Source organism: Schistocerca americana, chromosome X (genome assembly GCF_021461395.2).
Source record: "Schistocerca americana isolate TAMUIC-IGC-003095 chromosome X, iqSchAmer2.1, whole genome shotgun sequence".
NCBI lineage: Eukaryota > Metazoa > Arthropoda > Insecta > Orthoptera > Acrididae > Schistocerca > Schistocerca americana.
Genome location: NC_060130.1, coordinates 236,964,278 through 236,988,239, shown reverse-complemented (window position 1 = coordinate 236,988,239; position 23,962 = coordinate 236,964,278). Strand labels below are relative to the sequence as shown.

The 23,962-nt window shown below is 41.4% G+C and overlaps 1 protein-coding gene across 1 annotated transcript in view; it reads right to left on the bottom strand.

The window, feature by feature from the left end:
* LOC124555105 (AP-3 complex subunit mu-1) overlaps window positions 1-23,962 on the bottom strand; it is a 163,734-nt gene that overhangs the window by 136,177 nt on the left and 3,595 nt on the right. The window contains exon 2 of the mRNA XM_047128906.1: window positions 19,665-19,849. Within this exon, the coding sequence (XP_046984862.1) occupies window positions 19,665-19,849 (185 nt within the window). The remainder of the gene's footprint in view (window positions 1-19,664; window positions 19,850-23,962) is intronic.

Sequence of the window (23,962 nt, the reverse complement as noted above, 5' to 3'; positions counted from 1 at the left end):
GATTAGTCTGTGAAGGGTGTCATTTAAATCATTGCAGCCCGTCGTCGGCCCTGGATAGCAATTGCTATGTCATTGATCCAGCACGGTACCCATCGACAATGCTCTCGTACAAAAGCAAGCACACATCGACATACGTCATCAGCTTCGTGGTTGCACCACAATTTTCCCACGATCCATTTTCATAAGTTTCTACATAAAATAGTATTATGTTTTTACGTATGTCCCACAGACACTCTCTCATTCAGTCCCGTGTATACACACAACAAAAATAATTAGCAGATAAAGTGATTTTATATAGGCCTACTGAGATTTCTCGTAAGACTTTAGAAGATAGTAAAAGACAAACTGCTATTGTTCCTAACTGAGTTTTGAAACATAAGTGTCGGTTTTTTTTACTTTTAAGTAATTTTCTCAATCTCTGGAACTATATGAGATAAAAATCTGAAATTTTGATAGGATTCTTTTATTAATGACAAAGGATGGTATACCAAGTTTGAACAAAATCGGTTGATAATTTCTATGGTTTATTTAGATTCGTAGGGGGTAAGAGTTTACGTTCCTACTAGATGTTACTGGAGACCTTTCTCATGGCTAGAGGCATCAGCTGCACTGTGACTCATAGCAATGACAGAATTCTACAGCCACCGTGATACACAGCTGCGTGCTATATTGCAATAAATATTATTCAGCAATAACTTGCTATGTTACAATATGTCAAATAATTCTTATTAAACATTTTTTAGACTTCGAAAACTTTAGCTTGGCTTGATGAGTTACTCCAAAAAATAATCCTGTATGACATCATGGAATGAAGGTAGTCATAGCATCCTAGTTTTTATTTTTTTATTTTTACGTCATCTGTGTCTGACAAGATTCGCATTGCAAATAAATATTTGTTGAGGCACATCAGCAGTTCTGAGCTATGCACCTTCCTGTTGAATTTATTATCGAGTTGTAATACCAAGAATTTAACACTGTCTTCTATCTGCTCCTCCTCATCTTTTGGGCATATGCAGGCACAAAACCTCTTTAAAAGTTGCAAAGTGTGTATAGTGTGTTCTTTCAAAGTACAGTGGCAAACAATTGGCTAGGAACCATTTATTAATGTCCATGATAATTTCATTAACTGATCTTTCTGAGATTATACTTGATTCGCTATTTATTCCAGTGTTTGCATCATCTGAAAACAAAATGAACTTGGCACCTGCTAATGTCACTGATGAAAGGTCATTGAAGAAGAAATGTTAGGACCCAAAATTGGAACCTTTTGGGACACCACATGTAATTAGTTACCAGTTTGATTATGTCTGATAGCTTAATACATCTATCTTTGCCATGGACACCACCTGTTTCATGTCAGAGGTGAAGCATTTGAACAGTTTTGCAGCATTTTCTTTTATAATTCTAATTTACTTATAAAGATATTGTGATTTACACAGTCAAATTCCTATTCGTGATCACAATATAAACCACTAGCCAGTAATATATTGTCGAATGAATGAACTAAATTTTTGCTGCCTGTGTGGGTAGCCTTCTCAATATCAGAATACTTTAGATAGCTGAACTATGGCTTTGAAAATGTTTTATTTGTTGGAAGATGGTTATGAAGCTGGTTGTACGCCACATTTTCTAGAATTTTTGGGAATGCTGTCAAAAGTGAAATTGGATGAAAGTTTGATATTTCTTTATCTCCTTTCTTAAACAAAAGCTTAACTTAAACACATTTCAATTGGTCAGGTCCCCCTCTTGTTAGCTGCCATTTAGTGTACTTGTTATAGCTATCCCAGCTACTACTGAAATACCTAATTTCTAGTAACTCAAGAGTCAACTTTTCCCGAGTACTTGACGACCAATATTTCTTTTTAAATTTATCTTGAAAGTCACTCCAAAAAGACAATTCTTTTGAACGGGCTGCTACCCAATTGGTATCATCCCCTTCTAAATAATTGAGGACAAAGTCAATTTTCTTTGTGTCATCCAAACATCTAGGCAGTCATCTGGAAAACAACCCCAGGAAATAAGTAGGATAAACATTTGAAACAGTATCCCATTGCAGACTTAAGGAAAGTATGAGCATAGGGAATAGGTTCCCAGATATGTGAGTGGCTCGAAGACTTTTTCTGTGATAGAACCCAGTATGTTGTCCTTAATTGGCAAGTGTTCATCAGAGACAAGGGTACTGTCCAGAATGCCACAGGGAATTGTGATAGGACCACTAATATTTTCTATATACATAAATGATCTGGCCGACAGGGTGGGCAGCAGACTGTGGTAGTTTGCTGATGATGCTGTGGTGTATGGGAAGGTGTCCAAGTAGAGTGACTGTAGGAAGATACAAGATGACTTACATAAAATTTCAAGTTCATATGATAAATGACAGCTGGTCCTAAATGTAGGAAAATGTAAGTTAATGCACGAGTTGGAAAAACAAACCTATAATGTTCAGATACAGCATTAGTACTGTCCTACTTGACACAGTCACATTGCTTAAATATCTGGGCATAATGTTGCACAGCAAAATGAAATTTAACGGACATGTGAGGATTGTAATAGGGAAGGAGAATAGTCAACTTCAGTTCACTAGAAGAATTTTAGGGATGTGTGGTTCATCTGTAAAGGAGACCACAGAACACACACTAGTGTGAGCCATTTTTGAGTTCTGCTTGAGTGTTTGGGACCCACACTAGCTCAGACAAAAGGAAGATATCGAAGCAATTCAGACAGGCTGCTAGATTTATTACAGGTGGGTTTGGATAACACGCAAGTATTACAGAGATGCTTCAGGAACTGAGTTGAAGGCGACCTTTTTTTTTTTCCTCGGTGAATGATACTGAGAAAATTTATAGATCCTGCACTTGAAGCTGACTGCAGAACAATCCTACTGCCACCAACATACATTCTGCGTAAGGATCACGAAGATAACATATGAGAAATTAGGGCTCATACAGAGACACAAAGGCAGTCATTTTTCCATCACTTTATCTGTGTGTGGAATAGAAAAGGAAACAACTAATATTGGTCCACATTACCTCCACCACACACCATACGATGTCTTGCGGAGTATGTATGTACATGTAGATGTACACATAGAACATCTCCTTTATGTTTGAATTTTGGAAACTGCTTAGAAGAGTTTGGCTCATTCTCATCCTTTATTTTAGTTAATTCCTTCAAGTCCCCATCATGCCTACCCATACAGTTACCAGACATGCACCCCTGCCCAGAGGGTTGCAATACTTCATTCAAATTTGATGTCATTCTGAGCAGTGAGTTTTTTTTTTTTTTTTTATACATCATTTTGAAAGTCAAACTTTAATTATAATCAGCCTGTATACAGCATACAACCTAGACTAGAAAGAGCAGTTTCTCTTGGTAAGCTGGCCACATTATTCCAGAGAGAAATATCTGCTATTAAAGTGGGCACGGAGGAGAATTTACACAGGCACTACAAGAATTGTAGCATCTACATTTAATCTGATAGCCAAAAAACTCTGAAATCTCTATCAGCCCCTTCAACAGGATCAAAAGTCACTGTGGAATGCCATGAAGCCCTTGTGAGACTAGGGAAAAGCAACATGGTCAACCTACTGAGGGTACCTGGTCACTCACGAATTAGTGGCAATGGACAAGTTGAAAAACTGATCAGGATAGGCTTGATAACTCCATTTACTGGACCAGAAACTGTTCACACAATCACCAAGGTAATGTAAAATCAAAAGCACATAGCTGGATCACAAGAGGCAGCACACAGAATATTGGCCTATGCTACAAAACAGAAACATGGCAAGCTAATGATGCTGAAGCCATGTTTCAAGAGAAAGTATGTAATCCTAGACTTTAAGAGGAGACAGACATGCCCAGACACATGAGTACCCACGTGCATGCTCATGCGCGTTTTGAAATTAAATATTCTTGGAACGCTTTGGCACACCACATTTTGACTTCATCACCACTGTGGTTGTCTCAGTGCTGGAATAAGACTCTTTCAAATGATTTCAACTTTCTACAAAGTATGACGACATATTTAATATTTTAACAATAGAAGTACCAGACTTTGATGCACACATGGTAGTACAACATGGGTCATTTTTAACCCTCAGTAGAAAACCATCATTTTATTAGTACTTGGGTGGTGTTTTGAGTGTTGCCATGTTGATGATACATTTAGCAAGACTCTAAAGTGTAACCAATGGATAATCTGGTTTCTAAAATGAATAGTACACTGTCAAACTTAAATTTTCAGAAAAAAACTTTTTTATTTTAAATTTTACAGAAGAATTTCCACAGTCTTTCATCAATCATTGTTAAAACAAGTAAGTAAAACAATGTTACAGCGGTTTTCCTTATAAAAAGATTGAAACTGTCAAAACATACTGTTTATGTGAATACTAATGCTATTTTTACTTTTACAGATAAATAAGGTAAGTACTGAGTGTTTGTGAAAGATTCTAAAATGCAGCAGGTGACTAAAATGCTCTGTACGTTTTCTTGATTATTGCAATCAAGGAACTAAGACATAAGAAGAAACAACTTCAGTCTATAATTATAAATATTTGGAAATATTTAGGAACAAAAAGTTGACAGAATTGTCTAAGTTGGGATGGGCTCACATTTCAGATGTTCAACAAGAGTTTTTGCTTGGCACCTTTTGCACACATACTAGTTGCACTTTAAGCATACGTTTCATGTTTTATTTCCCTTTTTGTTGTTTGCAGGAAACCTATATTTGACAATGCCTTCTGTTCTGTATTGGCCAGTGCCAGTAGTGAGTGCATGCGAGGGGAGATTGGCTCCTCTCTGCAGTTTGTAGGGATCAACAAGCTCATCTGCTACTCTGAGGATAAAGTCTCAGCATGAAATCTTTTTAAAGGTAAGAAACTTAAAAACTGTGTGGGCATTGATCATGGCAAGGTCAAGAATATTGTAAAAGACATGCACAGGCCATAGGTGGGTGCCAGCTCTGACACTGTAGCATCTATCCATTTGGTCAATTATACTGACTCCGCCCTTAGTTTCATTCTAAAACTTCTCAGTTTCTGGTAGTTTCTTCTCAGAATTCTAATTCACCTGACGTACAGTTCGCATGTTACTCGGAGTAAGTGCTTTCTTTTCTGTTTCTCTTGGTATACTGTGAGAAGATTGTCACCTGACTTTTACAAGTGTGTTTCTTACAATATGTTGTCTCCACTTCATGCCGCGTGATCTCCAAAGAGTGCCAACTAAACTTGTTCCTTTTTGTTTTAGCACATCTGCCAGTTTCACAGAGGTGAAGAAGTTGTCAATTGGATGTTACGACCACAGTTGAACAATGGCTGTTCCGGCTTCATAATAGCATGCTGACCAAAACTCTTGCTTGGATTAAGAGTTTCACATCTGCCACATTTAGGGAATCCGTTCAGGACGTAGCACTTGACAGCATCACACAAAAGCCAGTATTTTATCCTATACTTGTCAGGTTTACTCAATTGTACTGTAGGAATGGAGATCTGTAACTGCAAGAATATAGTTGCTCATCAACAGTCATGTTCTCACCTGGCATGTAGCAGACAATGCAATTGTCAGTAAATGTATTCCATATTTCTCAAGAAAGGCAAAATATATCAGTTTCCCTACACTGTCTTCCTGACATAGTATCAAACCTAAGACCACTGTATATTTCTGCAAATCTGTTCCTTGACATGGTGCTTTGAAAGAAAGGAGGTCCCCACTTATTGCTCCATAAGTCTTTGTATGAAATACCCTGAGCGCCATATTCTCCACGGTCGTAGAGTAATCCAGTTCTTGCAGGCTTAGGGACCACTCATTATTACCATCTCTGCTGTGAGCCTTTTCTTCGGTGTAATTTATCATCAGTTTCAAGATCAGGTCACTGACACACAGCCGCACTGAAGAGGTTGGTGAGTCATTTACAACATCTCGTTTGGTGTGTCCCATTGGCCCAGGTATCTCCAGCGACACATTCTGGGCACTGCGCTTACCTGCTGTGTGTCCACTTGGTGCCACTGGAACTCTCCACATCCTTGCCAGGGAGTGAATGTTGCACTGCACTTCCTCTTCCTCATCCATGATGAGCTGTTGCACCACATCTGACACCCAATGTAATGTGACCGTGTCCACCACTCTGTCAACTGTCTGACTGCCATTCCATTGCCGTCTTGTAAGCTATTCTTTTAAATTTAGGCCATAGTTCCTCTCAATGCTCCTGTCCTAAATGACAATCCTTATTGAGATATGACACTGGTTTCTTCATGTAGTTTACTGAACATATAAATCTATTTGTTGTAGTTATCCTTTGTAGTTATTGTCGCTACAACTGTCTTATGGTCACTGATACTAGTTTCAATGCAGACATCCTCAGGTATATTTCTTGTCACTGCACCTAATATTTTCAGCATGAGTTGGATTCCAAACTCTCTCTTCTAGGTAGTTTATGGAGAAGGAATTTAGTAATGTTTTGCAGGCTGCATTCTCACACCAACCGTGCACAAAACTCTAACTATCCCAACAGATTATTGGATGACTGAAGCCTCCTCCAATGACAACAGTACAATAGGGTACTTCAGTAGTAGTGAACGAAGATTTTCTTTTAAGTTTTGTGTTACATCAGGAGTGGGTCTGGTGATTGATATAAGGATCCTGTTATAATTTTATGCTCACCTCTGATACCTAGTGTCTCCCAAAAAATCTCGGTGGAATAAAGTTTCTTGTCTACTGTGAAAAATACACCACCTTCATTTTCCATTAGCCTATTCCTTCAATAGATGACCAAATTTTCCCCACAAATTTCACTACTGTCAACTTTGGATTATAACCGCCTTTCTGTACCTAATATTATGAGTTTCTCTGCTTTTTAGGAGCACTTCAAACTCTGGTACTTTGCTGCAAATGATTCAGCAGTTAACAACAAGAATTTTGATAATCATCTGTGAGGTAGGAGTAGTTCTTTGTATCTTGCACCGATACCTCCGGGTCTCCTGCAGCTATTGATATTTCGACTGAATGGAGAGTCGTATAATCTATAAAAATCCTTGTGTTCGCCCCACATCAGCTACTTGGGTAGCAGCTTCTGATGCATACTGACTATGAGACCCATTAACGGCAACCCTACCGTTCTCAGCCTTATGGTGCAAGTCTCAGAAGTTGCAGTTTAGCTTGTCATAGAACCTTCCTAGTCTCTTGTTCAAGCTTTCCATTCCACTCAGAACAAGGAGAGCCATTATCTGTTTGGAGAGAATTCTGCAGATTGTGAGCTTTGTTGAAACACTGTAAGTGAGGCTGGTATATTCTACCTTCTCTGCCAGCCACTAGAATAAGTCAAGCATGACCTCCGAGCCATGATGAAAGGCACAGTTTGGCCCAACATGCACCACCATCTGCAGTCAGTCGCATGCAGTTTCCACACCAGTTCCTAGTATCGTCTCTATAACATGTCAAATGACGCCGCCAGGCACACACATTGAGTGTACGAGGTGTTCCTTCCTCATCCCCTGTTTCTGTTTCCCAAAGGAGTACCATCATTATTTGTCACAGGTATGAACTGTTGTTGATTAATTGACCCCAGCTCTTTTGCGTTTGCCTTTCCTTAACAAAGAACGGAGCATGTTCCCCAACAGGTGAAATGAGTCTCACTGGCTCAGTTCCAGTGGATGACAGCACCAGAAACTTTTTTGTTGGGGGTGGGGGGAGGGTGGGTGGCAAAGAATTCTCACTGGTCCTAGTTCCCACTGTATAGCACTCCTAGACCTACTATTGACATGCCAGCCAGAGTTGAGTGGACTTTCAATAGAAGATACAAACTACCATACCTGGTAAAGTCAGTCCAAGGCAGGTAAACAAGATTTGTTTACGTGCTTCGTATTGACTTTACTATATATGACATCTTAATAGTGTAAGAACTGTTAGCATTGTACTCGATAGTGGCATAAAATCCCAAATTAGGTAGCACAGAAGAAAAATAAAGTACTATACAGTCAAATTGACATTTGAAAGAGTGAGGAGAGCTCCCAAGATTCTTTAATTATTGTGGTAGCTTACGGAAAATGTGTGCAGGCAGAATAATGCAACAACTCCCTGCACAAGAGCCAAGGAGTTATGTTCCAAATGCCAACTGGATTTCTGCCTAATATTATCCGAGTGAAAGCTGCTATATCTTGGGAACAAGCTCATATTGTAAACAACAAAAGACCTAAAAGACAACATATATTCAGAGGCCACTGCCAGACTTCCCACACGCCTGAACAGGGATCAATAAGAGGTTCACAAACTTACACCACATACTGCTCAAACTCCCCTTTTTCAGAGCCAAGTATATCCTTTGTGAATGGAAAGAGTTATCCCAGTAGATAATGCTGTGTGTCATAAGCAATAGAAAAATAAACAAAGTAGACTAATTTTCGAGTTGGACCCTCACATACTGCAGATACGGTTCCAATGTATACTAAGAATAAAACTGTAAAACTGTCACTTCTGCCAGTCTGGAATCGCTCATCTTCAAAGCTAATAGATGAACTTTCACAAAGTTTTCACAGGTCACTTGAGAATAGCTTAGGCCAACACATAGCTTTTATTTCATCAAAATTTTATCGCAGATAAAAAGATATAATTTAAACTCAGCTTAGCAGTTCAGATATTTACCTCATTGATGGTGCAAGCGCACCAAAGAACCAATATCAATTGGGTGTGCTTCTTTTTACCTCAGTGACAGAAGTATTTTAGTAAGTTACATCAGTCACAAAAATAAGTGCCACAATCTTATCTTTACAAATGCAAACTAACTTGAATTTACATGGCTAAGACATGTGGATTTCACTGTGTGTATAAAAAAACTTAGTAAATCTTTCTCTTATTTCAATATGTTTCATTTACATTTGACTTTTCTGATATGAAAAATGACACTGACAATGTGATCCTATAAGGATTCCATTTTTAACGACTGATGTACAGAACCCAAGAAAGCAACAACATACAAAGGTCGTTCTTTAACTTTTCTTGTGAAGCACAGGCATATAGCTAGCGGTAAATATAGCAGCATTCAGTTTTTGAGCAAGATCCTGAACATGGGCTTTCCATGACAGATTACAATCTATCTGAACACCCATGATTTTGAATTCTTCAAACTCAGTAATTATATGTTCATTCTGTGTAATCAAAATACCGGTTTTAGTTGATTTGCGTGTTACAAACTGTAAAAACTGAGTCTTACTGTGATTTAGCATCAATTTATTTTCTACATGCGAAGAATTTATGTCTAGAACTGCACTATTTGATACACCCTCTATGTTGTGCTTGACACCCTAGGAAGTATTTTTATTTAAATCATCTGCTGTAGTCAGAAAATATTTGTTAAATACTGTACACATATCTGAGTTATCAGTAACAAAAACATTTTTATTGTGTCAATTTTATATCATCAACTTTGTGCTGTTGGCCAGACTCTTCCTTCATGACTGACCATACAATTTTAATTTTATCCTGAGAATTAGGAATTCCATCTGCATACCATATGATTTTTGCCCTCACAATGGCATTTTTAAGAAGCATACATTACTGCTTGTAACAGGCTACTGCAGCTTGTTTATGCCAAGACTGCCAGTCTTGTTTGCGAAATGAAAGAAGAGCTCACCGTTTGCAGCATAGTTGACAGGACTGACTGAGGACCTCTAGTACAGAGCTGAGCAGAGGGTCTGATTCAGAAGCTCAGACAGTTCTGCGACTGTGCAGCCTGCAGATTCCTCGACTTGCGCCATAGGGTGGTCTGGTTTTGGGTTCCACTTAACAGGTCAGGAGTCCACCATGTGCAGGAGGCAGCTTCACAGGTAGCAGGGGCCGTGTGTCATGGACTGGGCAGTTTTTTTGGTTAGAGGGTGTCAGGGGAACACAAAAAGGGCTCCTGTCTCAAAGTTGCGGGTCAAACACAGGAAGAATGTATATCCAGGAACCATCATTATCACAGTTGTAAATTGTCGTAGCTGTTTTGGGAAAGTACCAGAGCTCCAACCATTAATAGAAAGCACTGATGATGAAATTGTTTTAGGTACTGAAAGCTGGCTAAAGCCAGAGATAAGTTCAACTGAAATCTTTGTGATGAACCTAACTGTGTTCAGAAAGGATAGGCTAAACACAGTTGGTGGTGGTGTGTTTCTTGCTGTCAGAAGTAGTTTATCTTAAACTGAAGTTAAACTAGGTAGCTCCTGCGAGTCAATATGGGCAGAGGTCATTCTTGTTAACCAAAATAAAATAATAATTTGATTTTTTTACTGACCTCCCAACTCCGATGGTACTATGATGGTACTATTGCTGAAAGGTTCAAAGAAAACTTGAGTCTAATTTGAATCACATATTCATACAATTATAGTTGGTGGTGACCTTAATTTATCCTCAATATGTTGGCAAAAATACACATTTAAATCCGGAGGTACGCATAAAACATCATCTGAATTTGTGCTAAACACATTCTCTGAAAATTATTTCAAGCAGTAGTTCATGAGCCCACACGAATAGAAAGCGGTTGCAAAAACACACTTGAACTCTTAGCAAAAAATAATGCTGAGCTAAGTGAGACTGAATATTGTAAACCTCAAATTCTCCAAAACGAAAAATATACCTATTCAAAAAAGCAGATAAAAATTCACTTGACGTCTTCCTGACAGACAATCTCCACTCCTTTCAAATTAACAATCTAAGTGTAGACCAGACGTGGCTTGAATTCAAAGAAATAGTATCAAAAGCAACCGAGAGAGTTATACCAAATAAATTAACAGCAGAGCTGACTCTCCTTGGTACACAAAACAGGTCAGAACACTGTTGCAGAAACAACGAAGAAAGCATGCCAAATTCAAATGAACACAAAATCTCCAAGATTTGCGATCTTTTACAGAAGGTCAAAATTTACCCAGACTTCAGCGCAAGATGCTTACAATGGTTTCCACAGTGAGACTTTGTCTTGAAAACCGGCAGAAAATCCAAAAAGATTCTGGTTGTACGTAAAGTATGCTAGCAGCAAGACACAATCAATGCTTTCTCTCCACAATAGCAGTGGAAATACTATTGATGACAGCGGTGCTAAAGCAGAGGTACTAAAGTGCTACTAAGACAGAGGTAATAAAGTGCTACTAAAGCACACTTACTAAACGTAGCCTTCCAAAGTTCCTTTACCAAAGAAAACAAAGTAAATATTCCATATTTTGAATCACAAACAGCTGCCAACATGAGTAACTTAGAAGCGGATATCCTCGGAATACTGTAGCAACTCAAATCACTTAATAATAGCAAGTCTTTCGGTCCACATTGCATACCAATTAGGTTCCTTTCAGAGCACGCTGATGCAATAGCTCCATACTTAACAATCATACATAACTGCTTACCTGACAAAAGATCCGTACCCAAAGACTGTAAAGTTGAGCATCTCACACCAATATTCAAGAAAAGCAATACGAGTAATCCACTGAATTACAGGCCCATATTATTTATGTTGATATGCAGCAGGATTTTGGAACATATATTGTGTTCCAACACTATGAATTACTTCGAACAGAACGGTCTATTGACACAGAGTCAACACAGATTCAGAACACACCGTTCTTGTGAAACCCAACTAGCTCTTTGCTCACACAAAGTGCGAATGGTACTGAGAAGGGATTTCAAATTGATTCCATATTTACAGATTTCCAGAGGGCTTTTGACAGCGTACCACAAAAGTGGGTTGTAATCAAATTACGTGCTTATGGAACATCATCTCAGTTATGTGACTGGAGTTGTGATTTCCCGTCAGAGAGGTCGCAGTTTGTAGCAACTGACAGTCATTGAGTAAAACACAAGTGATTTCTGGCATTCCCCAAGGTAGTGTTATAGGCCCTTTTACTGTTCCACATCTATATAAACAATTTAGGAGACAATTTGAGCAGTCATCTTACATTGTTTACAGATGATGCTGTCTTTTGTCATCCAGTAAAGTCATAAGAAGATCAAAACAAATTGCAAAATGATTTAGAAGAGGTCTCTGAATTGTGGGAAAATTGGCAATTAACCCTAAATAATGAAAAGTGTGAGGTCATCCACCTGAGTGCTAAAAGGACTCCATTAAACTTCAATTACACGATAAATCAATCAAATCTAACAGCCATAAATCCAACTAAATACCTAGGAATTACAATTATGAACCACTTGAATTGGAAGGAACACACAAAAAATGTTGTGGGGAAGGCAAACCAAAGACTGCATTTTCTTGGCAGAACACTTACAAAATGCAACAGATCTACTAAAGAGATTGCCTATACGATGCTTTCCCGTCCTCTTTTGGAGTACTGCTGTGTGGAATGGGGTCCTTATCAGATATGATTAAGAGAGTTCATTGAGAAAGTTCATAGAAGAGAAGCACAAGTTTTACTATCGCAAAATAGGGGAGAGAGTGTCACTGACATGATACAGGATTTGGGGTGGACATAATTAAAACAAAGGCATTTTTCATTCACTATGAAATTCAGTCACCAACTTTCTCCTCCAAACACGAAAATATTTTGTTGACGCCAACCTACACAGCGAGAAACGATCACCATAATAAATTAAGGGAAATCAGAGCTTGCAGGGAAAGATACAGGTGTTCATTTTTTCTGCACGCTGTTTGAGATTGGAATAGAGAATTATTGTGAAGGTGGTTCAATGCACCCTCTGTCAGGTGGTTGGTTGGTTTAAAAGAGAGGGGGGGGGGGGGGGGGGGACCAAACTGCTAGGTCATCGGTCCCTCATTCCGATGAAAATAACTCCACAAGGGTGGGAGTAAAATAATTGAGACCTACAAAACACAACTGAAGAAAGGAGAAAACCACAAGGATGACAGAAGGGCAACAAACACTAAAATGGACAAAAATCGGACAAGAAACCCACAGAGACACAATAAACATGTAGAAGAGATCAAAACAACAGAGCAGATTACCATGGCTGGCTGACCATGAGAATAAAAAGGACAAGCCAGCCACTGTGTAACACATTACAACCTCCACCCTAAAAGCACTAGGGTGGAGGATACAGAGGGACAAAGGCCATGTGTTAAAACTTAGATCAAATGATGAAACCCTTCCTCACAAAGAAAACGTAAAACTAAAGCTGCTGCTGAGACACTGTCACCCAACACCAAAGGTAGGATGCTTTGAGAGATAAAAGTCTGCCGCACAGCGGCTAAAAGTGGGCAGTCCAGCAAGAGGTGGATGACTGTCATTTGTGAACAACAGCGACACCTAGGTGGGTCCTCGCGACAAAGGAGGTAGCTATGCGTTAGCCACGTATGGCCAATGTGGAGCCGGCAGAGGACAACTGATTCCCTATGAGAGGACCACATGGAAGACTTCCACACGTTCATAGTCTCCTTAATGACACACAGTTTGTTGAGCATACTGTTATGCCATTCCATCTCCTAAAGCCGAAAAACCCTGCAGCCTAAGAAAGCAGGTGAGATTTGGAGATGCCCATCTCCAGAAGCAGTTTCCGCAGAGCCTATTTGGCCAGTCTGTCGGCAAGTTCGTTGCCTGGGATTCCGACGTATCCTGGGGTCCACACAAACACCACTGAATGATAGGATCGTTCCAGGGCATAGATGGACTCCTGAATGAATGCTACCAATGGGTGGCGAGAATAGCACTGGTCGATAGTTTGTAGGCTGCTTAAGGAGTCAGTACACGGGAGAAATGACTTGCCAGGGCATGAATGGATGTGCTCAAGAGCACGAGATATGGCCACCAGCTCTGCAGTGAAAACACTGCAGCCGTATGGCAAGGAGTGCTGTTCAATATGTCCTCCATGAACATATGCAAAGGCTATGTGACCACCAGCCACTGAGCCATCAGTGTAAACCACTTCATGGCCCCTGTACATGTCAAGAATCTAGAGTGATAGCGTAGAGCCGCAGGGTTAACAGAGTCCTTAGGGCCATACAACAGGTAAAGTAGAATCTGCTGCATAGGTGTACACCATGGAGGTGTATGTGAATGGACCTTGAGGAGAGGTGGTAATGGGAAGAACTCCACTGCAGACAGAAGGGACTGGAAGCGAACCGCAATCGTAAGCCCCGACCTGGGCTGCCAATGCGAGGATGGGCAGGAGAACTATGAACATGTGCAACATAAATGGCAACCAGTTGTACACGCTAACCTTCAATGTAGGGACTCTGGACTCCACCAGGACACTGGTCACTGGACTCTTTCTAAAAGCTCCTGTCACTAGGCCAACGCCACAGTGGTGCACTGGGTCAAGTAAATGCAACGCTGAGGGTGCCACCGAAGTGTAAACCAGACTCCTATAGTCAAGGCAGGATTGAACAAGGGCTCTGTAGAGCTGCAGCAGCGTAGAGCGATCTGCACCCCAGATGGTGTTGTTCAGGCAGCGGAGGGCACTGAGGTGCTGCCAGCACTTCTGCTTAATTTGACAAAGGTGAGGTACCCAAGCCAAACGGGTGTCGAAAACCAGTCTTAAGAATCGATATGTCTCCACTACAGTGAGTGGATCGTCATTAAAGTAAAGTTCCGGTTCTGGATGAACGGTGCAATGGCAACAGAAATGCATGATACATGACTTCGCTGTTGAAAACTGGAAGCTGTAGGCTAGAGCCCATGACTGCACCTTGTGAATGGCTTCCTGTAGGCAACACTAAGCAACACCAGTACTGGAGCAGCAGTACGAAATGCAGAAGTCATCCACATACAGAGAAGGTGAGACTGACGGCCCTACAGCTGCTGCCAGACCATTAACTGCCACTAAAAATAGAGAGACACTCAATACGGAGCCCTGCGGAATGCCATTCTCCTGAATACGGGGAGAGGGGGGGTAGGGGGGCACCGACTTGCACACAGAAAGTACAAAGCGTCAGGAAGTTTTGGATAAAAATCGGGAGCGGGCCCTAGAAAGCCCACTCGCACAATGTGCAAGGATATGATGTCGTCAGGTCATGTCCTATGCTTTACATAAGTCAAAAAAGACGGCAACCAGATGTTGGCATCTGGAAAAGGCTGTTTAGATGGCAGACTCGAGGGACACTAGATTATCAGTGGTAGCGCGACCCTGGCGGAAGCCACCCTGACATGGAGCCTGTAGGCCATGTGACTCCAGGACCCAACCCAACCGCCGACACACCATATGTTCCAGCAGCTTGCAAAGAAAGTTGGTGAGGCTGATGGGACCATAGCTCTCCACAGCAAATGGGTTTTGAGCAGGATCGAGCACCGGAATGATGATGCTCTCCTGCCATTGCGATGGCCCAGGAGCTGTGTCGGGGCAATGTGCAAGGGTGCTCAGGAGCTCCCACTCTGTAAATGGGGCATTATAGGGTTCACTGTGGCGTGTAGTGAACAAGAGGACTTCCTTTTCCATCCACCATGTGAGGGTACGAATGGCTGGGGGGTAGTTCTCCAATGCAGAGGCTCAAGCATAGTGCTCAGCAAAGTGCTCGGCAATCGCGTTTGCATCGTTAGATAACACTCCATTGATGTTAATTCCAGGGACATCTGTTGGGGTCTGGTACCCAAAAAGGCATCTGATCTTCATCCAGACTTTGGAAGATAACGTATGGCATCCAATGATCGACACGTACCTCTCCCAACACTCCTGTTCCCATCATTTTATAAGCTGGCGCACGCGGGCACGGAGCTGCTTAAAGGCTATTAGATGCTCTAGGGAAGGGTGCCGCTTATGTAGCTGTAGAGCTCGCTGACGCTCTGTAATTGCCTCAGTGACTTTCGGCAACCACCAAGGGACTGTCATTCGCCGGGGACACCTTAAAGAGAGAGGGATCACGATTTCCGCTGAAGAAATGATTGTTGTTTTGACCTGTTCAACGACATCATTGATGGCACCATTTGGGGAGATTCAGCAGTGGCAGCAGAGGTGAAGTCTTCCCAGTCTGCCTTTTTTTAAAGCCCATCTGGGTAGGCATCCGTGGGCATGACGCCGGGAGAGTGACAGGAAGATGGGGAAGTGGTCGCTACCACACAGGTCGTAATGTGCTCTCCAGTAGATAGATGGGAGATGGCCAGGGCTGCAAACCAAGAGATCAATGGCCGAATATGTGCCATGTGCCACACTGAAATGTGTGGTTGCACCTGAATTTATGAGACACAGGACGAGTTGTGACAGTAAATATTTGACCTCCCTACCTCAGCCAGTATGAATGTCGCCACCCCTCAAGGGGTTATCCGCATTACAATCTCTAAAAAGTAGGAAAGGTTTAGGGAGTTGATCAATGAGTGCAGCCAATACGTTCAGGGGTACTGCACCATCTGGAGGAAGATATACATTGCAGACTGTTATTTCCTGCGTTGTCCTTATCCTGAGAGCTACAGCTTCAAGAGGGATTTGAAGGGCCACAGTTTCACTACATACGGAGTTTAGGACATAGATGCAAACTCCACTTGACACACTATTATAGTCGCTACAGTTCCTGTAATATCCCTTACAGCCGCAGAGGGCAGGGGTCTGCATTGCCGCGAACCAGGTTTCCTGGAGGGCAATGCAGAAAGCAGATGTAAAGCTTAACAGTTGCCATAGCTCAGCCAAGTGGTGGAAAAAACTGCCGCCATTCCACTGGAGGATTACGTGATCGTGAGACTGTGAAGGCATGAAACACTCAATGACTCAGTCTATGACTCAGGGTCACCTGCTGCCACCAGATGAGTACCTGTGCGAATGACATCCATTGTGTCTGCGGGCCCAATGAGATCTAGGTCCCTAGCAGACGCCAGACTCTCCACCTCATCCTCAGACACGGAGCTTGTAGGTAGTGGTGGTGTTGGGGCCACCGCAGTGCCTCAGTTCTTGGGGGTCTTTTTCTTTTTAGGTTTCTGTCGTTGATCCTTTGGTTTGTCCGGCTGGGATGGCTTCACTGATTCAGTCTCAGGGGCTGAGGAGGACTGTGAAGCTCTACGACCAGCTACCTGTGGTTGCTTCAGCCACTGTCGAGTTTCAGCTTTGCTACTGGTAGGAACCTGGGAAGGAAGTGACCCAAGGGATCCATTCCTGGCGAGAGGAGTCGAAGAAGACTTACGCTTCTAAGGCTTCGGCTTAGAAGTGGGGACTGACGTCCCTGATGGTGGGGGAGGGGGGGGTGGGGGGGGGGGGGATGTTGCTCCTGAAGTAGGTTGTGCAGGAGCAACAGGGAGGGAAGTGGCCCCCCACCATCAAGGGGGCAGGTGGAGCCTGAAAACTCTTGAGAGCCAACTGTATGCGGTGGAACAGAAGATGGTAGAACTATTGTCATAGCAGATGCATAGGTTGACATCATATGCATGGGATGTAGCCTCTCATATTTTCTCTCAGCCACAGTGTAGGTCAGTCGGTCCAGGGTCTTGTATTCCATTATTTTTCTTTCTTTCTGGAGAATCCTGCAGTCTGCTGAGCAATGCAAATGGTGCTCTCCGCAGTTAACACAGATGGGAGGCGGGGCACAGAGAGTATTGGGATGTGAAGGACGTCAACAACCCTGACAGGTGATGCTACAAGTCCAGCGGGAAGACATGGCTGAATTTCCAGCACTTTAAGCACTGCATTGGTGAGGGATATATGGCTTTACATCACAACAGCAGACAATCACCTTGACCTTCTCGGGTTATGTGTCACCCTCTAAGGCCAAGATGAAGGCACCGGTGGCAACCTGATTATCACTCGGACCCTGGTGGACGAGGCACACAAAATGGACACCTCACCGCTCTTAACTGGTGCGCAGACTGCAAAAGAAGGTCCCTGTGAAATATGATACCCAGGACCATATTTAAATTCTTATGGAGTGTGACTGAAACAGAAACCTCCCCCAGCTTGTCACAGGTGAGCAGTGCCCGTGACTGGGCAGAGGATCCTGTTTTGCTAAAAGACCGACCCTGACCGCATTTTGGACAAGCCCTTCACTTCCCCAAATTTTTCCTCTAAAAGCTCCACAAAAAACTGAGGTTTCATTGACAAGAAAGATTCCCCACCAACTCTCGTACATACGAGGTACTGGGGTGAATAAGCTTCACTGCCATCCTTAGCCTGGCATTCCTCCCATGGTGTGGCCAGGGTGGTAACTATTTGGGGTCGTATTTCTTAGCACTGAAGATAGACCTTGACCGCTTAGAGACCGCTGGTGTTTGACCACCAGCAAGAGATGACGTACTACGCTTCATGGCTTGTCATCCAACCTGATGCCACCCACTCCGACCAGGAGCCCTACCCACGGGTGCCACCCAGCTGCAGCGAAGACCACCTGGCAGGATGGCCATTGCCAGGAGTCCCGATGTCCCAGGGTGACGGGCATCTACCCCTTGGCATACGTGGGGAGTTAATGCCGCAGGCATCAGCAGAGCGATCCCTGTGTGGTTAGGGGGCTACAACCAGCAGGGTACATGGCAGCCCCATCATAACAGACTGGCTACTGTGCTGGATATCAGGCGCAAATGAGCTAAGAAGTCCACTATCATCGACAGTGCAGAAAGCGATACTGCACAGAGGATGGAGGAAAATGCACCCAGGAGGGTGACCTTGCCCAACAGCTGGAGAATGAGGGGAAGTGCACATCCACTCGACGAAGGATGCAAGAGGTCTCAGCACATGATAGACATTATACACCATGTAAGGCGCCCTTCCCCAACCGGCTCGCTCTTTGCAAAATTTTGAAAAATGGAGGTCACACCCTACATGGGACAAACACATAAAGGCCAAAACATGAGACTCCTTTTAGTTGCCTCTTACGACAGGCAGAAATACCTTGGGCCTATTCTAACCCCCAGACCTGCACGGGGGACTGCTAGATGGTTAAGTGTGATTGCAGAGTATCCATGTGGATGTCATTTTGATATAATACCTAACTGGTTCTGCTTGATATCCTTATTCATTTAGTCAGCCACCCACAGGTTGCCTGTTAGCGCTAGTACCCCCATTTTAAATATTCTAACGGTACCTTTCAAAGAACACAACAAATGTTTTGAGTAAATCATATTTATTGTGTACATTTTTGGCACTATAAACATCCTGCCACACTCTTTCTTTAATGAGTTTTAAAACAGGTCTCTGTTGCCACTGGATTAAGATCTGGGGCTATTTTACAGTTTACTGTGATAGAAGCTCACAGGTCATCATGAACCTGATACAATTGGGCCCAGCAGGTACCCCAGAATCACCATCCACTGTTTTGCCTTAACATTTTGCCACTAAAACAGCTAATCCTGAGGTTGAGGTTCTTTTTGATAGAGGTTGGTACCATTCTTGTAATCCAGGCTGTCAGGTCCAGATATTTATTCTCTTGTATAAACAACATTCCATTGTAATGTGCAACATTGCTTGGAAGAAAATTGCTATTATCTTTTTCACAGTGACCATCCCAATATTTGCCTTGAGCAGTTAAGGAAAATAACACAAAACAGTTGTGGTGCGACTGAGGCCTAAATTTATACCCTACTCACTTTCACAACAGTAGTAGCAGTAGTAACAAATACAGCAACAACACACATGTTGATAGTGGTGATTATGACAACAGTACTACGACGACTACTACTACTACTACTACTACTACTACTACTACTACAACAAATAACAATAATAATAATAAATTAACAACTTTCAATTAAGACAAGCTGACAAGTCTACTGTGGAAGAAATTTTTATGTGATAAAGCTACAGAATTCTTTAAATGAAAGGTAGTTGCATTTTACCTTCAGTCATACAAACGGCTACAAAAAACATAGAACAACGATTGATGCTGATGAGGTAATGATGTGGTGTTGCTATTACGGGTGGCATATCTTCTGGAGAACTGATTTTACGTTGCTGATCAAAAAAATAATCACACACAGAGCGAAGGATCACACTCTTCCAATGTTTCTCCATAAAGACATCCCTGCAGAAAGAAAATGAATTCTGATCCTCAAGTAACAATGCACAAAATTATTATTTTAATTTAGATAAGTTAACAAACATTAAATGTTATATTTTTATTACTGCATTTTTTATGTGGAGACTGCACTATACAGAAACACTTAATGGTCGAAAAACAAAACTGTATTTAATAACATGAAAGAACAATAAAAATTACAAAAATATTGCTATACACAAATACAGGAATACTGCAATTACAATTGAAGTTGCTCGAAATGTTTCCTCCAATAACAGATTTCAAAAAGACATGCATTGATTGTATTCATAGCACATGATTACAAAAGCGGGCAAACATACATGAAAACAAAATATCAATTTAATTTCAAAAGAAACTCTTAAAAAGAAAAATCATCACAAAAGAGATGCAGCACTTCTTTTCTTTGCTTTCTCAGTTACTGCTCCACATTTATCTGACAAATTTCCTGCCAATATATACAGTACCTTAATATATCATATTTATTATTTCACATTTGGCACCTAGTTGATGCTGAAGTAAGAACTAATATCAAACTTCAAAATACCTGGAATCCCAAAATTCTGCTTAAAATTTACAATAAAAGGTAGTTATCTTAGACTATTTACGTACTTTCACCTACTGTCTTTAATCTTCTCGTAAAAACATATATGACACAATCAGTCCAACAGAAGAGATTTTTTTTTTCCATAATGTGGGGCCACATTCATAATATATTTCTTTAAAGTCAGTACCGCCATTAGACTTTTTTTTTTATTTGCCGTGTTACATTTACACGACCATGATTTCGGCTTTAAGTTGGCATTAAAACACTTGATAATGGCAACTTAAAGCCAAAATCATGATCATGCAAAAAGTCTAATGGCGGGTACTGACTTTAAAGAAACAAAAGAATGATTTGAGGTCCCCACCTGGCCAGGTTAAGTGAACAAATGAGACTTGCAGATTTGTCCAGTTGCAAATTGTGACCACTTGTTTAACTATCCAACATCAATCAGTTGCATCAATGAAATACTGTGAGGATTTCACAATGACATCCAACGTTTGTTCGAAATTCATTTCTTAACATGTTTGCATAGGTAAGCAGCGAATTAAAAACAGAGATTATTCAATAATGAAAATAATGGCTTTCCGTAAGTAAGGGCAGCTGAGTTGAAGAAAGCCATTCAGAGGGGTATCTTAATCCACTAGATATCAGTTTTCATTTGTGATGCTATACATGCAGAAAAAGTGATAGAACACTGACAGCATCTATTTTGTTACCATATCAGTTTTTGGAATGTACACCACTTAACAAAAGAAGACATGGTTGGATGTCAATGTAACACACACACACACACACACACACACACACAAACAAACAAAAAAAGTGATTAAAAAAGCACCAGCAGGTATTTAAATAATGGAGAGTTATTATTCTCTCTCACAGGTAGAATAGCCATCAGGGTGCATTAATGTTGTCCATGTTTAGTATTTTTACCAGGCCCACTGGGGTATATAATGGGTTTGCACAATGTCACGTTGAGCAATCACTGAAGAACAAGGAGATCCCACATACTCATGTGAGATGACATTATCAGCATCTGACAGTTTGAAAGGGGCCTCACTGTGGGTCTACATTTGGTTTGCTGATCAAATCTAGCAACATCCAGATTTGTGGGGCATTCAGATGTGACAGAGGTCTGATGGTAGACCACATGGGAACATGAGGCCATGCATACTCGTCGTCCACATTCCGATCAACCACATCTGACCACCACAAGGGTAGATCACAATATTGGGCACCAAGCACCTTATAATCCCTTCACATCTGCATCTGCCATTGAAGAACAAGTAACGGACTCACTATAACATTATATGTCGTCCCGCACCATTGGCTGGAGACTAGCAGCAGCCGTTAACATCACAACACATATGGCTGTGTTTCGAGTGGTGGGAAATATTAAATGATTGAGTGAACTCTTGACAATACATCAAATGCATCCTTCTAAGCTAGTTTTCATGAGACAGTATCATAGCATCATCATTCAATAGGACAGTACTCGTCCAAACATGGTACATGTTTCTGTGAACTGTCTCCATGATGTTGAGGTACTCGTGTGGCCAGCAACATTCCCAGTTCTGTCAACAATGGATAATGTGTGGGACCTGCTCTGGCATCAGCTCCATGCTAGTGGCAGTATTCAGGATATCAGGGACCAGTGACAACAGTTGTGAGTCAGCTTGCCTCACGAGAGGATACAACAGCTTTATGACACCCTACTAAAACCAAGTATATGCGCACATCCAGTCAACAGAGGAGGCAATGTCATACTGATAGATGGGCTCATACTGCCATGTTCTGTGTAAATTTGACTATTTTGGAATAGCTGAAATAACAGCACAACATCATACACCCTCTAAACCCACTAAGTTTCATTTTGTTTCCTCCTCCCTTTCTGGGGTTAACATTTTTTTGTCAGCCACTGTAGATTAAATGTGATGTTATTAGAATAACTACAATTCTTTTTTTCTGCATATTATAGACATATTGGATTCCAATGAGTCATTTATGTCCACCATTTTGATAATATGGGTTGAATCAGATGAGTCATGTTGGTGGGTTCAATAATTCCCATTTGAGATATAAAGAAAGAAGGGGCAGCTAGAGAAATGTTGTTTTAATAGAAACAGTTATGCTAGAGAAAAAATAATATGAAATGAACTTGCAAGAAGTCTGCAGAGTAAGATATTTCTTCAAAACTGGAACAGTGTTGCAAATACATCCTTGGCGATTCTGGCTTTGTGGGCATTACGCTACTGTCAAATGCATGTTGCTATGCCTAACATTTCATCTCCTCCTAGGTAAAAGTTACATATTGCAACCCCTCCCCCTCCCTCCTCCTACATTTTTCAGTATGCCACAGGTGTAAACATTATGCTTAATAAGTTTGTTACCACAAGCTGATTTTCTATTCTCACATTCGTCAGCTTTGCCAACTCTCAACCAAATTGTCTCTTCCCAACCTAACCTAAACACCAGGCTGTGCTACAAACCAGTCTGTCACCACAACTACAATTTGGCCCTTTAACCTCCTCCTCTGGAAGGCACCTACTGAGGCCATAAAGAAGAATCAATAAAGCTGTACACATCAGCCGTGAATGCCTGAACTGTATGAACAAACAGAAAGGAGACTGCCAAGACTCAAGAAATAGTAAAGAGTTACATACCACAGATGCTTGCAATTTTTGTAGGTGATGTAAGCACACCAGACAAAAACAATTAGGCCTAGTTATATCACCTTAATAGAGTCCACAACTTTCTTTAGGTATGCAATATCCAGCTGAAGTCACAAATTGACAATTAAATCCCAAAAAGTTACCGAACTGCAGGTATGTTAACTTCTACAGTTCGCCTACTGTTACAAAAAGTCGCAGACATTTTCCACGAGATTTAGACTGTGTTATTTGGCCATTTGAGGTGTAATAAGGTGTGCGACTGTTCTGTAAAACCAGGAACATATGCCTGCAGCAGAATGAATGGGGCAGCTGTTATTTGGGGAGACAGGAGCAAGACATCATACCAGTATTCACTATAAGATGTAGAAGAAAGGGCAACACTTTGCCACTAGGAATCTTCAAATAAATATCATGGTGGCTATAGTGCTGTATGCTGATTTTGGTGATTTGTTGATGTCAGTTGCGGCCAATCCGGTAGTAGTATGTGGTAGCCAATGACAATTGCTGAATGTAGCGTCTTACTTCGACAGAAGATATGAATTGATTACATCTGTTTTCAATGTGGAGAGCCCCAGAGTAACTTTTAGTGATCTGATTATTATAAATTTTAAGATTGCTTACTGATTTCTGTATTTCTTTGGGGACTGGGGGGAAAAAAATGTTCTGACAGCAGACTTACCTGTAGCACAGCTTGAGACCTAGGTTGGCAAAGTTAACTAATCTCAACATGATTGCCACAGTCAATTCATGTGACATACATTCTTCCCTGCAAATACCTATTTGTATCTTATTTCCCGTTGTGCCAAAAATTCCAGAGATGTGGTTAAATTATAACTAGCCTACCTAGAAAAAATACCAGCTAACTTTATGAATCCAAGAACA